Source organism: Chelonia mydas, chromosome 11 (assembly GCF_015237465.2).
Source record: "Chelonia mydas isolate rCheMyd1 chromosome 11, rCheMyd1.pri.v2, whole genome shotgun sequence".
Classification (NCBI taxonomy): Eukaryota; Metazoa; Chordata; order Testudines; family Cheloniidae; genus Chelonia; species Chelonia mydas.
In genome coordinates, this window is record NC_051251.2 from 28,316,255 (window position 1) to 28,330,467 (window position 14,213).

The following is a 14,213-nucleotide window of genomic DNA, read 5'->3' on the forward strand; positions in this document are numbered from 1 at the left end:
GTGCCGCTGCCTTGATGTCAGCTTGAACAACTTTATCTACAGCACTGATTATTAAAAGTAAGGTAGTAAGGACTGAGCAACATCACACACCAGCAGCCCAGGACTGCAAGGTACTGAGCGTGCACAATCCGCATTAACATCAACGGGACTTGAGGGTGTTCAGCACCTCACATGACCTGATGTTGCATCCAGAAATGGGATGTCCTCTGGCAGAACAGAACTCAAGTCACATACCATTTTGTCCATTTCCTACACTGGTTAAAAATTATTTTGGTTTCTAAACCAGGCCAGAACAATATTAAGAACACACTATATTAGAGTAACACATTTGCTTTTGTGAAATTTTCTTAATCTCCAGCTTCCACTAAAGGTATGTGAATGCCGGGTATAAAACAGCTGAATAAAATCTCTCTCTGCTGTTTGTCTATCACGGCAGCATAATCTTTTCAGGCTTTTAAAAGTGTTTACTTAGCCCCACTGGTTCTTCCTCCAGTGCTGAAGTGCCATTTGCAAAAAACTGTGTCTGGTTGCTCCAGATGTTTCCCAATTCTTCCAGCATTTGTAATTTCATTCTCTTTGGTGTCTTTAGCTGTGAAAATCAAGAAGCCAATCAAGACAAAGTTCCGCATGCCTGTCTTTAACTGGGTAGCTCTCAAACCCAATCAAATTAATGGGACAGTCTTCAATGAAATTGATGATGAAAGGATCCTGGAGGTATGAATACTGCATATTGTGTTTTGCTTCTCAGTACTACGTGCAGTGTAAGTGAATGTACAGCTTTGCAAAGACAGATCATCGTAGGAATTATTTCTGAAAGTTATTGTTTGTGTTGTTAAATAGGAAGTTTCAGCTGCTTGAGATCCCCAGTAAAAGGGCATGAAATGGCTTTCAGTTTACCCCAGCTGAGAATCTGGGCCAAACTGACTATAAAAGTGTCCGTCTTTGTTTGAAACAAATGAATCAAGATGGTCGATGGCATTTTCCCAATATAAACATGCTGATGCCATTTATGGGATGGAGGCTCCTGTAGGTTGCTGAGTGCTGTTGAAGGAGAGTTGGAGCATCAGTGTAGTAGGGTTGAGCGCTCAGCTTTTGGATACTATACACGAGGCTACAGCTGGTAGAAGGATGAGTAAAAAGCTGAAAAATCTTTTGACCTTAATTTCACAAAATCACGTGCTATAACACTATTGTAATGTTTCTGCAGACTGTTGTCGGCAAGGGTGGATGTGCATATATCAACATAGTGTGGCATATACCTACATACTCAGTCTGAAAGTCTTCCTATGGAATTCTGAGAAAACTCTGGACAAGTGCAATTTAAAAAAAATATTTTTGTGGGGGGGATTTCTTTCCGTTTTAGGATTTAAATGTGGATGAATTTGAAGAAATATTCAAGACAAAGGCTCAAGGTCCAGCCATTGATCTTACTTCAAGCAAACAAAAGATAACTCAAAAAGGGTCAAACAAAGTCACATTATTGGAAGCAAACAGGGCCAAAAATCTTGCCATCACTTTAAGAAAAGCTGGAAAGACTGCAGAGGAGATATGCAAAGCTATTCAGGTGTAAGTGCAAAACTTGTCGATGGAGCAATCATATTTAAGATTTACTCTGCTTTTTGGTAATCGGCATACATAGAAAATCTGGTTTTGAATTGGCAGATAATACAAAGGTTTTTGCAGCTGCAAAACATTCAAGAATAAGGATCCCCCACAAATCATTGATTGCATTCTCCCTAGACATGTTAACCTGCAATTTTATGATATCACTCTGCAAGACAGTGCAAATTATCTTAGAATTTTTAAAAAAAACCTAATTAATAGCTCTTAAAAGAATGCCATCAACGTAATTCACATATGACTCCTATTATGCTGCATTTCCTATCATAACTGAAAATTAAAAGCAAGCCTGAGACAAGTATGGTAAATATTAAGAATAGGTGAAAAGTTTAGTTTTTGCCATAATGTCTGGATTTAATCCACATGCACTGAATACAGTTTTAATGGTATTGTTTATGTAATGATTAGATACAATGCCAAATGCAAAAATGATACAAGTGTGTACTACCAATCTTAATGAAGGAATGTAGTTTCATGTCCTGCTTCATAAGATTCATCATGCACTTTAAGGGTACGTCTACACAGCAATTAAACACCCACAGCTGGTCCAGGTCTTGGGCTACAGGACTGTAAAACTGCTGTATAGATGTTCAGGCTTGGGCTGGAGCCTGAACTTTGGGACTCTGCAAGGTGGGGAGAGTCCCAGAGCCCAGGCTCCAGCCCGAGCCCAGACATCTAGCTCCACAGCCAGAGCCCCACAAGCCCGAGTCAGCTGACCCGGGCCAGGCGCAGCTGTGCCCTGGGTCTTTATTCCAGTGTAGATGTACCCTAAGATACATTCCAGTTCACTTTCTTTAGTCTTTGGAACATATTGGAGAAGATTACTTGCCTGTCAAAGCCAACATTTTGTTAGGCTAGAGTACTCATTTATTACTTCACTTTTCCCAAGTTAGACTCGAAAGTGTTAGCGTTTGCGGCCATGATGAGCATCTAATGTTTCTCTGTATGAGGACACCTCAGACATAGGTTTGGATGTTCAGACAAACATTGGTTCATTCTTCTAATCTGGGCAAATACTAACATACTCTCAATCTGATGCTGCAGATCTAACTTTGTAGGTTACAAGATCCTTGTCCTGTTACACAAAATTAGTATCTTCTCTTCCCTGCTTTCATACTCCAGTATCTTATAGTTGGGGATCACCACGGCTTCCCCCATTCTGCAGCCAGTAGGTCAGTTCCTTGCTTTGTCCGGCACTGCTGTGTTCTGCTTGGTCAGCCTTTTCCTTATTCACACAAGCCTTGGTCTTGAAAGTCTTTGTGCGCTGCACAGCAGAGTGGCAAGGTGTTTGCTTTCCATGGATGTGAGAGTGGAGGCTTAAGAGTGAGCAACAATAAGATTGTGAGTCCTCTGCACCCACTGGTTTACTTGTAAGTGCTCAAAATAAACATAAGGTCTAGCTATGGCTGAAAAATGGCCATATCTGAGGTAATATGAAATTAAGTGTGGTCCTCATCATGTTAAAGATGTTACCACACGTCCCCCTTTAAGACTTACTGAGTAACGTGGCAACCAGGCAGCAACATTCATATTAATAGAGCTTCAGTTACCAAGCTTATTGCTTTGAACATGTGCTTATACATTTAGCACTCTGCATACGCATTACGCAGGATCGAGGCCTCCCAGCCCTGCACACCCAGAACAATAAAAATGGAGGCCCAAGGCTTCACTGTAAGCAATGCATGACCTAGTCAGCATCAGAGGCCACCAGTGTGTCAGGGGTGGCAGGAAACTCCTCAGGTTTATTTTTATTGTCCCAGGCTTGTGTATGGCACAGGCCTCCAGGAGTCATGTGCTCTGCCCATTTGAATAGGGATCTTGGGGAAGGCAGGTTGCTGCCGTTTGGTTGGCTTTGCCGAAGCAGACAGGCCTGTCATATTTGGTGAGTCCTTCTTATAACACCAACCTTTCTGTATTTGTTACGATATAGATTTGACCTGAAGACGTTGCCAGTAGATTTTGTTGAATGTTTGATGCGATTCTTGCCCACTGAGAACGAAGTGAAAGTGTTACGGCTCTATGAGAGGGAGAGGAAACCTCTTGAGAACCTGACTGATGAAGATCGGTTCATGATGCAATTCAGTAAGATAGAGAGGCTGATGCAGAAGATGACCATCATGGCCTTCATAGGCAACTTTGCAGAAAGCATCCAAATGCTGACACCGGTAAGTGAGTCACAAGCAATAGAGCAAAATAAATTAGCGTTGAATGAATTCTAAGGTGTGCAGCCATTAGGGCTTCCCAAGTGGAACTCAGGTTGTCATTCCAACACTCTGCATCACTTTTTAAGATACTTAGAAGAAACCTTCTTTCTATTTTACCTCACCATCTAGGTATAGCCAATCAGAAAATTTTCCTTGGAAAATATTTTCAAAGAGAAAAGAGGAAAAAAATCTCAATCAAAATGTTCACCAAAAAAACTGTTTTAGGTTTTTCAGTCAGTTCTATATCTATCTTAGGGTTAGGAATTTGACTCTAATGACCACAGTTTAGTTTACGCCTTGCCTCATGGGCTCTAAACACTACATCCACAATGATTTTCAGGAGTCTAGCTCTGTGAAGCCAAGTACCTTGGAGTTGTGTGGTGTCATAAACCCTTTGCAGATCCAGCAGAGATATGTTAAAGATAGATGGAAGATATGAATATCATGATGAATCATTGAAGTTCTTGAGAGGAAAGGAAAAAGAAATAAAACCAAATCAAACCAAACAATTTTCTAGCTATGATTATAATTTAATATTGTTATTGCAGTGGTGCCCAGTGTCCTTGGATAGGGCCAGGGCCCCCCAGAATTGGTGACATCAATGCTTTTTAGGTAACCCACTAGAAATGATTTATAGCATTTCCATTCATAGCACAGAAGAGAGTGACTATAGTATTTAATAGGTTACATTTCTAATTTTTAAAGATTGCCATCTAAGATATGCCTGCAAAATTTGTGCATTTGTGTCTGCAAACTCCACATCTCTGTATGCAAATACAGGGTCAGATTTTACAGACACAGTTTAGATGACAGTCTGTGTCCCAAAATGTTCATAATGCTTCTTTTTATTTTACACTTTTAAGAATTTAAAAGTGGTTTTAATATAGAAATCATATTGTTTGACTCATTAGCTGAAACTGACGATGAGTTAATGATGTCCATGCTATCTATACCGGTGTCTTCCTAAGGCCTGTTCCACATAATTTGATACATCTTTCATTGTCATAAAGAGCATGGCACTGTAGAACCACGCTTGCATTTTATTTTATTCTACATTAAGCCTGCAGTGAATGTGAACAACTTGAAATCCATACACAGAGGGGAAGGAGAATATTCATGTCAAGATCCCCATCGTGCAGATCCAAGAATAGAATTTGAGTGCTGACTTTTGCCTTGCATTTAACGTTTTATATGTGTTAACTACACCTCTTCTTATTTGCTTTTAGCAACTCCATGCAGTAATAGCAGCATCTGTCTCAATAAAGTCATCCCAAAAGCTCAAGAAAATACTGGAGGTAAATACAATTTTATTTACATACACATGTACTTTACATGAGATAATCAATGCTGTTCCTCCCCACATACTGGAATATATCTACCTGCTTATGTTAGAAACTCACCATTCAAAGATATCGAGTGGCATGCATATGTATTGACTGTTACCCCTTTCTCTCACTCTGGCAGATAATCTTGGCGCTTGGTAACTACATGAACAGCAGTAAAAGAGGAGCAGTTTATGGGTTTAAACTACAAAGTTTAGATCTGGTGAGTAGAAGAATGACAACTTGGCTGGAAGCTAGCTTTGGTGGGGAGGGTGCCTGCTCTACTCAGTTCTTCACCTCCACCCAGTTCATAAAAAAAAATGTTAATGACAGCCTTGCAATGGACCATGCATGTCATTCAGTTGAGAGACAAGGTGGGGGAGCGAATATCTTTTATTGGACCAACTTCTGTTGGTGAGAGAGACAATTCATTAATTAATTGGAGGACCTGTGCTTAGATGGTTTCTGGCTTGGTGGAAGAAGGGTGGTGATGGGATAGATGGGTGAAATAAAAATAGAAGGGGTTCAGGGGCTGTAGTGAAGGTTTAAATGTCTTCAGTCATATGTGCATTAGATTGGCTGCTAATCCATCACAACTCCAGCTCAGAGTTTGGGACAATTATCAGTCACTGCCAAAGACAACAGACAGTATAGCAGATCAGGTTGGCTGTGCATTAGCAGAGCTGTATGGGGAAAGCTCTCACAGCATCAGCCTGCACTCTGCCTGGCTTTAGCTAGTACTACCCCTCACCCATCTGTCAAGAGAACTAATGTTTGGCAAGTCCCACCCAGCTTTTAAAACAACAGGGGAAAGACAGATCAGAGTGAACAGGTGGGAAATAGCCAATGAGTAGATGCATAGTGGATGCCAACTGCATTTTAAAATATGACTACATTGAATAGGAAGAACAATTTGATTTGGGAACCTACTTACTCCCATGTTAGTCTCAAAAGACATGCCTCTAATTTGTAGACCAAACTTTCTCAGCATTCCTTAATTTTTCTTTGTGTTTCCCCATCTAATAAAGTATCAGTTCAGTCAACAGATAATTTATAGCCTGGCCTTTACCACACCTTAATCCAACAGTTTCCTTGCCTTTTGCTTGCAGCTGTTAGACACAAAGTCAACAGACAGAAAACAAACACTGTTGCACTATATATCCAACGTTGTGAAAGAGAAGTATCACCAAGTATCCCTCTTTTACAATGAGCTTCATTACGTGGAGAAAGCTGCTGCAGGTACTGTGACCAGTGTTGCCCTTGTTAGTATGTGAACCAGGTTCTGATGTATTTTATCCTCCTATCCCCATGCGCTGTTCAAGAGAAAGATCGGAAGTTTAATTTGTAGGACGGTTAGGACTGTGATGAAACCCCTTTTTTGGGGATGACATCAAATGTAGGGTGCCAGATAAAGGTTGGATAAATATGAATGTAGAGGATACATTCATGTCACAGAACTATTATATTTGACGTTTTTATACTTTTATTCTTATTTCTATTGTGATAACACCTAGAGGTGCCCGGTCATGGACCAAGACCCCATTGTGCTAGGCACTGTATGAACAAAAAAATAGGCCTTACCCCAAAGAGCTTACAACCCTTAATACTTTAAAATGGGTCATCGAAGAAACAACAGCAGCCACTCCCTTAGGGAAGCACCAATTGTTTGGATTAGAATTTGCACTGTTAAAACAATACAAAGTTAAAAGACTACAGATCAACATTAGTATTACAAGCACAATGTGCTCGTTAGCTTTCCACAATGGCGTCTAATGTCTGAGGTCTGCTGTAATAGGAGGATACCAAGGAATCAGTCAATGGAGCTAGCTATCATGGACTCAGTAATGCCATTGGATGTCAGCTGTAAAGGATTTGATCTGAATATACTTGCAGATGTATGAAAGCAAAGGATAAGCGTGGGACCAGCACAAGATCTGTACACAAGGCTCTTTGATGATAACTTTTAAAGCAACCACTGTGTAAATTAGACTTTCCCAGGTCATGGCTCTAAGACTACCTGTGCATTCAAGATACTTTTGATATAGATGTCACACTTAATTGTAAAATATTTCCGTGGTCTTTTGTTGTGGGCAATAGTTCACGTGCATCCTCTTCTTTCATTTGAATAGGGATTATGGAAGCGGCATCCCCACTCTGCGTCACAAATAGAGTGGGCGACTAATGTCATATATTTCTGCAAATATTTATATTTCCCCCATGCTTGTGTACCTTTTCTCTTCATTTTGGCCATGCTTGTGTACCTTTTCTCTTCTCTTTCTATGAACATGCAAATGACCAAGTTTTACTGGTCCACATGGTCACAGAAAGTGAGTTTCAGACCTGTGAGAGTGAGTATTCACAGACACCAAACTTCGCACTCTTCCCAGAAGTGCTGGTGTGACATCCAGCCAGCAAACAGATGCAATGTAACCTCTCAGTGTGAATACCGAATACTTGCAGAGAGTTTTTCAAAATCAGTATAGAGTTTAAGAAAATGTGAATAACAAATACATTTCAGGACACTGATTGTGAGCTGCTTGTGGATATTACATAAGTAGAAAAAGAGCCTTTATTTGTTGAAGAAGCTATTCAGCATCAGTTACACAACTGTAATCTCAAATGAGCAGTTTAAATTGCTGTCCAGCAGGATTCTGATATTTAAACTACAACTCGTTAGCCTTCAGTAGATTTTAGGAATACATTTTAAACACAGGGAAGAGAAAACTAAGTGCTGTGTTCTGTGCATTAGTGGGTGCTCTGTATATGCTGTGTGCTTGTATGGATGAAACTGACCCCCATACAAGAGTGTCTGAACAGTCAGTTATTTTCGGTGCTACCATTTGGAAATGCACCAAAGCATTTATGAATTTTTATCCCAAGCTAAGACAAGTCAAAATCCTGATGAGCAATTTCTAATTATACAGGGCAATCTGTGGCTTAATATTTACCAAGTTACCAACTCTGAGATCCGGTGTTATGGCCTGGATTTATGAAACACTTCTCATTAAGGAGTTAAGAATGTTTGAATTTAAGCCTATAGTAGAGTGTTTGTGTCACTCTCGCTACAAAAACACTTCAGCATTTTTGTTTATTTCTTAGTGTCCCTTGAAAATGTCCTGTTGGATGTCAAGGAGCTCCAGCGAGGCCTGGACCTGACAAAGCGAGAATACACCATGCACGACCACAATACAATGCTGAAGGAATTCATTCATAACAATGAAGGAAAACTAAAGAAACTGCAGGATGATGCAAAAATAGCCCAGGTATACTTTTTAATCCCAGTCCCTGCCAAGGTGACGTAGAGACCAAGCAAGAAGAATCTGGAAACCCAGGAATTCCTGACTGTTCAAGAGGATATAACCTTCAGCAAACTGTAGCATGGCTGAGGAGATTCAGGGTTACCTGAGTTCCTCTCCAGTCTTTACCAGTGCTCACTGAAGTGATGACATAATATTGAGGTTATTACCTACTTTCCTCTCTATAGTCATCATCTAGCCAAGCTATGCATATTTGCTTATATTAATATTTCCCTGAAGTCCATCCTCCTAGCCTCCTAATCAATCTTGTCACCCTTCTCTAAACACTTCGGTAATGTTATGCTATTTCTCCTCTGACAAACCTTTCCAACCACCCTGAGAGAAACTTTCAGAAGTGCAGCTTCCTTTTTCCAGGCACATTTGACTCTCTGAAATTTGCTGCCTACAAATGAATTACAGCTGCAAAGCTGAGCACTTCTGCCCAATTTACTATGTGTGTGCACACATCACGTCATGCGAGGTGCAAAGATCTCTCACATTTACACCCACAGTTCATTTTGTGGATACACAAATGCAGATGCAAATCTTGCAGGTACAGATTTCACACCCAAAAAGGGAGGCTGAGAATACATCCCTTTATGACATTCTGTAAATGGGCAATAGGTCGTTTTTAAGATGCGAAGCTGAGTGAAAAATGTGCTTCTTACAGGATGCCTTTGATGATGCTGTGAAATATTTTGGGGAGAATCCCAAGACAACTCCCCCATCCGTCTTTTTCCCAGTCTTTGTCCGATTTGTGAAAGCCTACAAGGTAAGCAGACATACATTTTGTTTCTTACTACACTTCCGAATATGGCAAGTCTGCTAAATGTGGCCCATAGCTTTCTCCAGTGCAGCTCACAGCTCCCTTCAATTGAAAGGTGTAACCTCCTGAGCCTACAGATGCCAGAATGACCTGTGAAAGAGCACTGCACAGCAGTGTTGTGGGACATAAAGTCAACCAGCAAAGGGCAGGGCAAGTAATTGTCCCAGGATTTTACAGAAACCAGGATAAACCACCATTTCAATAGGATTGACCAGCGCCAGGCTCGCTGGTCAGTCTTTGTGTGGGAATCTAGCTCCACTGCCTTAACATTAGTGTGAATCATGCAGCTGAGTATCTATGCAGTGCCCTGAAAGTGCCCCCTCCGGTCTTCAGTGGCGGCAGTTATGGTCACAAACTCATTTTTGCAGTAAGAGCTGATTCTCTTGTTTAAAAAAAAAATCTCAGAGTCCCTTCATTTGTCGTTGTTTGCAGCTCTAATGTGGTTTCTTGGTCTTTATGCTAAACAGCAAGCAGAAGAGGAGAATGAATTGAGAAAGAAGCAAGAACAGGCACTAATGGAAAAACTTCTGGAGCAAGAAGCATTGATGGAGCAACAGGACCAAAAGGTATGAAACAGAGCACTTTGGGACAATATTACTGGAATATTTTGTCTCTAAGGTAAGGAACAATCCTTTCTGCCCTCTAGAGATGTTTGAGAGGACATACAAATAAAACCTCTGCTGAGGGTTAGAGCAGGCCTTTTGGTGCCTTTTCATAATTCTCAGCTCAAGATAAGAATTTCATAATTCTAACACTCTTTATGGTTTGAATTTTGGTTTTACAATAAGGGTTTAAAAATAGGCAGGTGGCTTTTATCTTTACCAGCCAATCTTATAAGAGGAAAAATTCCAACAGAAGAGCATAATTCTGAATTTTCCCAGCGTGCACATCTCGGCAGGCCTGTCGTGAAAAATTTGGGGCTCTGGCACACCATGTTCAATAGGTCCCTACCCTCACGCATCACACTTTATTTACACAGATGTTACGGACGTTTTAGGAACACCCCTCCAAGCTCACGGCCCTGATACAACTGTTCCCCTTTTTCCGTCTTCTCATCGGCCCTTCATTTCAGTAACAGGCTCTGAGAAATTAGGTTGGAATAAAGCATCTATGCCATGCCTCTACCAACAGCAGCTTTGTGCCTTAGCTTTATAAGGCATTTTCCTAGGGTGTTGTCTATATTCTGTACACAGAACTTCTGTTAACTCTCGTATTTATAAACTAACATGTAGTATGCCTTCAGAGAAACTATCCCTACAATAGCCTGGTGGTAGGCCCCACCCAAGGGATGCCCTGTCAGAGAAATTACCCCTATAATATAGTCGCAGACTCAGCCTAAGGATGCCATTTTAAAGGAACTTTTTTCCCAGCATGCCTTTCTGGGGCTGGCCCTTTAAATTTTATCAAATGGAAACAGCTACACCCCTAAAGTGGCCATTTTGTAACTAGATGCTACTGCTTCCATGTCTTTCTCTTCCAGCTCTCCAGTCCCCTTATCTCTAGTCATGTTTTCCCTTTCTGATGCTGGAGGAAATGGCACAGTCTCTCAATCCTCTAATGCTTTACAAAGTTAAATAAATGGTAGAAGAGGTGGAGAGTGAAATTAAGCAAGGGAAATGGACAGATTTGGCTGCTAGAAAAAAGAACTCGCCATTTTGACTTCCTTTGTGGGTTTAGACAAATCACGTAACCTCTCTGCCTTGGTTTCCTTATCTATAAAATTGGAATGAGACCCAAGTATTAATATTTGAAATTTAATCAGATGGTATTTGGTGTCTTGCACATTTGAGAAGAGAAAAGGAAAGGAGGACTGCAGCAATGCCCTATTGCAGGCTACTCCTTACTGATCTTTACTCCCATTTCCTTTCAGTCTCCTTCTCATAAAACAAAAAGACAGCAGCAAGAGCTAATTGCAGAGCTACGCCGACGACAAGTCAAGGATAACAGACATGTGTACGAGGGGAAAGATGGTGCAATTGAAGACATTATAACAGGTAAAGGAGCTTTGTTCACAAGCCTCAGTGGCTGGTTCACCGACATCATCAAATTGTGGCTGTATATAAATCTCACCTGAACTATTGTAGAGCTTTACAAACCTCTTAACAGGTATGGTTCAAATATAGTTTAGAAAGCTGTTTCCAGTGCTGTGACTGAAATAAACAAATCCTTGCCACTGGTGTGTAACAAACCAGACCCCATAACTAGCTTTAATGTGCCCACTTTCTGCACATTTTCCATATACATAGGTATCTGTCAGATACCCTTTGCTTATTTCACAAGTTTTTCTTTCAGCATGTTGTCATGACAAACTTAGTCCCTATGCTCAGCAATAGAAAATTCAGTACCCTGGCAGACAGTACTGCAGTCTCTGCATGCCATACAAACCTTTCCTTGCAAATGTTTCCACAAACAGAATGACTGATGGTTAACGTTATTTAAGAGCTTGCAGTTCATTAAAAAGTACTAACAGTAATTACCTCATGTTAATACACAGCTCAGGACAAATCATTTGGTCATACCTGAATGATTTATAGCCCTGAATTGTCATGGTTTTACTGCTTTCCAATTAGGTAGATTAATACTTTGCACTTGCCACAAATTAAAATTGAATACAATAGTGGCTGGGTGTAATTTATAATAATAGCCAGAGGTGATCAGGACACTGAGCAAAAGATTCCTGTTATAGCAAAGTTGTTTTTTAAAATCTGTTTTTGTTTAGGGTCCTTTTAATTTACATAGATGTTCTGGTAGTTTATTTTTATTTTGATGCATATTCTGCATCCCTGGAGGGGAAGGGGCAAAATCTTAACAGGTTGATGATTTTAGTGGTCATCCATTTCGCTTGCACCAATGCTTAAGAAAAAAAATCTTTGGGCCAGATTTCCTTGACCATATTTTACATTACTATCTTTTTCACAAGGTTTTCCCAAAAGAGAGAGAAGCAATTTTGCCACTTAGGGCGTAAAAGGAAGCTAAAGGCATATCTGTCCTGGTTGAATGCTGGGTTGGAACTTCTTCACTACAGCTTTCAAGATAGTGCACACCAATATTAAGTTGTAGGCCTTTATTGAAAGGCCACAGTCAGTGTAATAGCTAGTCATTTTCAATAACGAGTTAAAAGCTGTCTCACATTCTACACCTCCCCAAGGTCCCACTGCCAGTGGTTGTAATTTTACAAATCACATTTTCCCGTTCAAAAATAGAGTTTTAAACCTACTCAGGAAGAAACTGACCATGTGAGAGGCTATGAAGATAACCATATGCAAAGGGATATCAAAGTGCTTAGAGCAAAAGTGGATAAACAATTATCAGACACGAGTGTTATTTTTAAGTTGGTGGTGTCTCTTTAGACCCAGAGAAAAGCTTTACTTGACCAAAATCTACGAACCTTAATGACTGTAGTCACCACCAATGATGGCACACTCCTCGCTGGATCAGATTTTTATCACCAGTGACAAATGTGAAATTTAAAGATGGTTATTTGGAGCCTACTTGGAATTTTTTTCTCCCCAAAGAAACCCAGCTTAGTACAGCCTATTGTGATTAAATAACTGATCAGAACATGTAAAACCATCCCAGGATGTCCTTAACAAAGCACTAACAATGTACTAATGCAACAGATCTTTGCTTCTTACTGTGTTGTTTGTCTTGTTTGGCTGTTATTTTTCCATGCAGTGTTGAAGACAGTGCCCTTTACCGCTCGAACTGCCAAGCGTGGCTCTCGGTTTTTCTGCGAACCTGTTCTCACTGAGGAATTCCATTACTAAACTATTACTCTTTCACACCTGATGCTCTTAAAAGGTTGCTGTAGGTTTTTGACGTTTCTCCATTTGTATGGATCTCAGGCAGGGCCACATGAATGTTAAATGGATAGGAATGTCTGGTGTCTACTTGGAGTTGTATTTTATGTCATCACGTCATTGCACGTTCTTGTATTTCGATTGTCTTTTGTTATATCCCATCAACCTTGCGCATGACACTTTTGGCTATCCTCACATTTCAAAGCCACCATTGAGCTACATGACATATGTCATAGAAAAGCAAGTGATGGAAGTCACAGAATGCTACTTATAGAAATGCAGCTTTCTTGCAAATTGGATGCTACAGTTTACAGGAGGGTTAATGGGTCAAATGCAATCATAAATGTGACAGTTCACCTGGTTTTTCTATGGCATCTCTTCTGGGTTCTAGAAGTCCCCTTCTGTGTGAAGTGGCTTATGTAGTATGCATGCAGTAAACTAGACTGCTCTGTTGGGAAGCGGAATTGCAGTGTGCATGATCTGAGCTGAACTTGCATGGGCTTTGCTTCCTGACTTGCAGTAGTTACTCATGATTATATATGTGATCTGGGGATTTTAACCAGCACTTGCATGTTTGTCTGCACGTATAAGGAATAAAATGTACAAAATCCTTTCTCATCCTGTCACATCCACATTTATTTTTCAGTTCCATGCCAACTTAAACATGACTGGAAATACCTATTGAACAAACAGAAACAGAGTACAGAGGGTGGCTACATGGATTGGCTATCAGTAAAGGTGGAAAAAAAAATCCAGAATGATTCTCCCTCTGATGAGGGTGAGACTGGGGGCACACTCTGTAGTGTCGTGGCCATTCTGAATGCTGGTTGCAGACTTGGACTTCTGGGTCTAGTCATGGCAAAGCTGTATTAAATGCAGTCTTAAAATTCATTGGAGCATTTTATGCTGGATTCCTGTTTGGTCAGAGCCAACTTCAGAGGATTGGATGAAGAGAACATCTAAGTATGGGTATGAGGGAAGAAACTAGAGAAACAATTTTGTTCTCAAAATTCTATAGCAATCACAGCTATTACTGATACATATTGGCATGTAACTGGATATATTTACATCTTGTGGTGTAAACTGTATAAAGGGTGTGTTTAACACAGCATGTATCTGTTAACACTGTTGTCTTTGTTATTGGT

The 14,213-nt window shown here is 40.4% G+C and overlaps 1 protein-coding gene across 14 annotated transcripts in view; it reads left to right on the top strand.

Moving 5' to 3' along the window:
* Positions 1 to 14,213, top strand: part of FMNL2 (formin like 2) — a 268,077-nt gene that overhangs the window by 249,047 nt on the left and 4,817 nt on the right. For 11 of the 14 annotated variants that reach the window (XM_043525637.1, XM_043525640.1, XM_043525636.1 and 8 more), the window contains 10 exons: positions 590 to 714; positions 1,364 to 1,566; positions 3,551 to 3,785; positions 5,051 to 5,119; positions 5,289 to 5,369; positions 6,256 to 6,385; positions 8,246 to 8,409; positions 9,113 to 9,214; positions 9,736 to 9,834; positions 11,139 to 11,262. In XM_043525637.1, the coding sequence (XP_043381572.1) occupies positions 590 to 714; positions 1,364 to 1,566; positions 3,551 to 3,785; positions 5,051 to 5,119; positions 5,289 to 5,369; positions 6,256 to 6,385; positions 8,246 to 8,409; positions 9,113 to 9,214; positions 9,736 to 9,834; positions 11,139 to 11,262 (1,332 nt within the window). Of the gene's footprint in view, positions 1 to 589; positions 715 to 1,363; positions 1,567 to 3,550; positions 3,786 to 5,050; positions 5,120 to 5,288; positions 5,370 to 6,255; positions 6,386 to 8,245; positions 8,410 to 9,112; positions 9,215 to 9,735; positions 9,835 to 11,138; positions 11,263 to 12,943; positions 13,070 to 14,213 lie in introns of all 14 variants that reach the window. The other 3 variants (XM_043525638.1, XM_043525642.1, XM_037912289.2) reach the window with 1 other exon arrangement.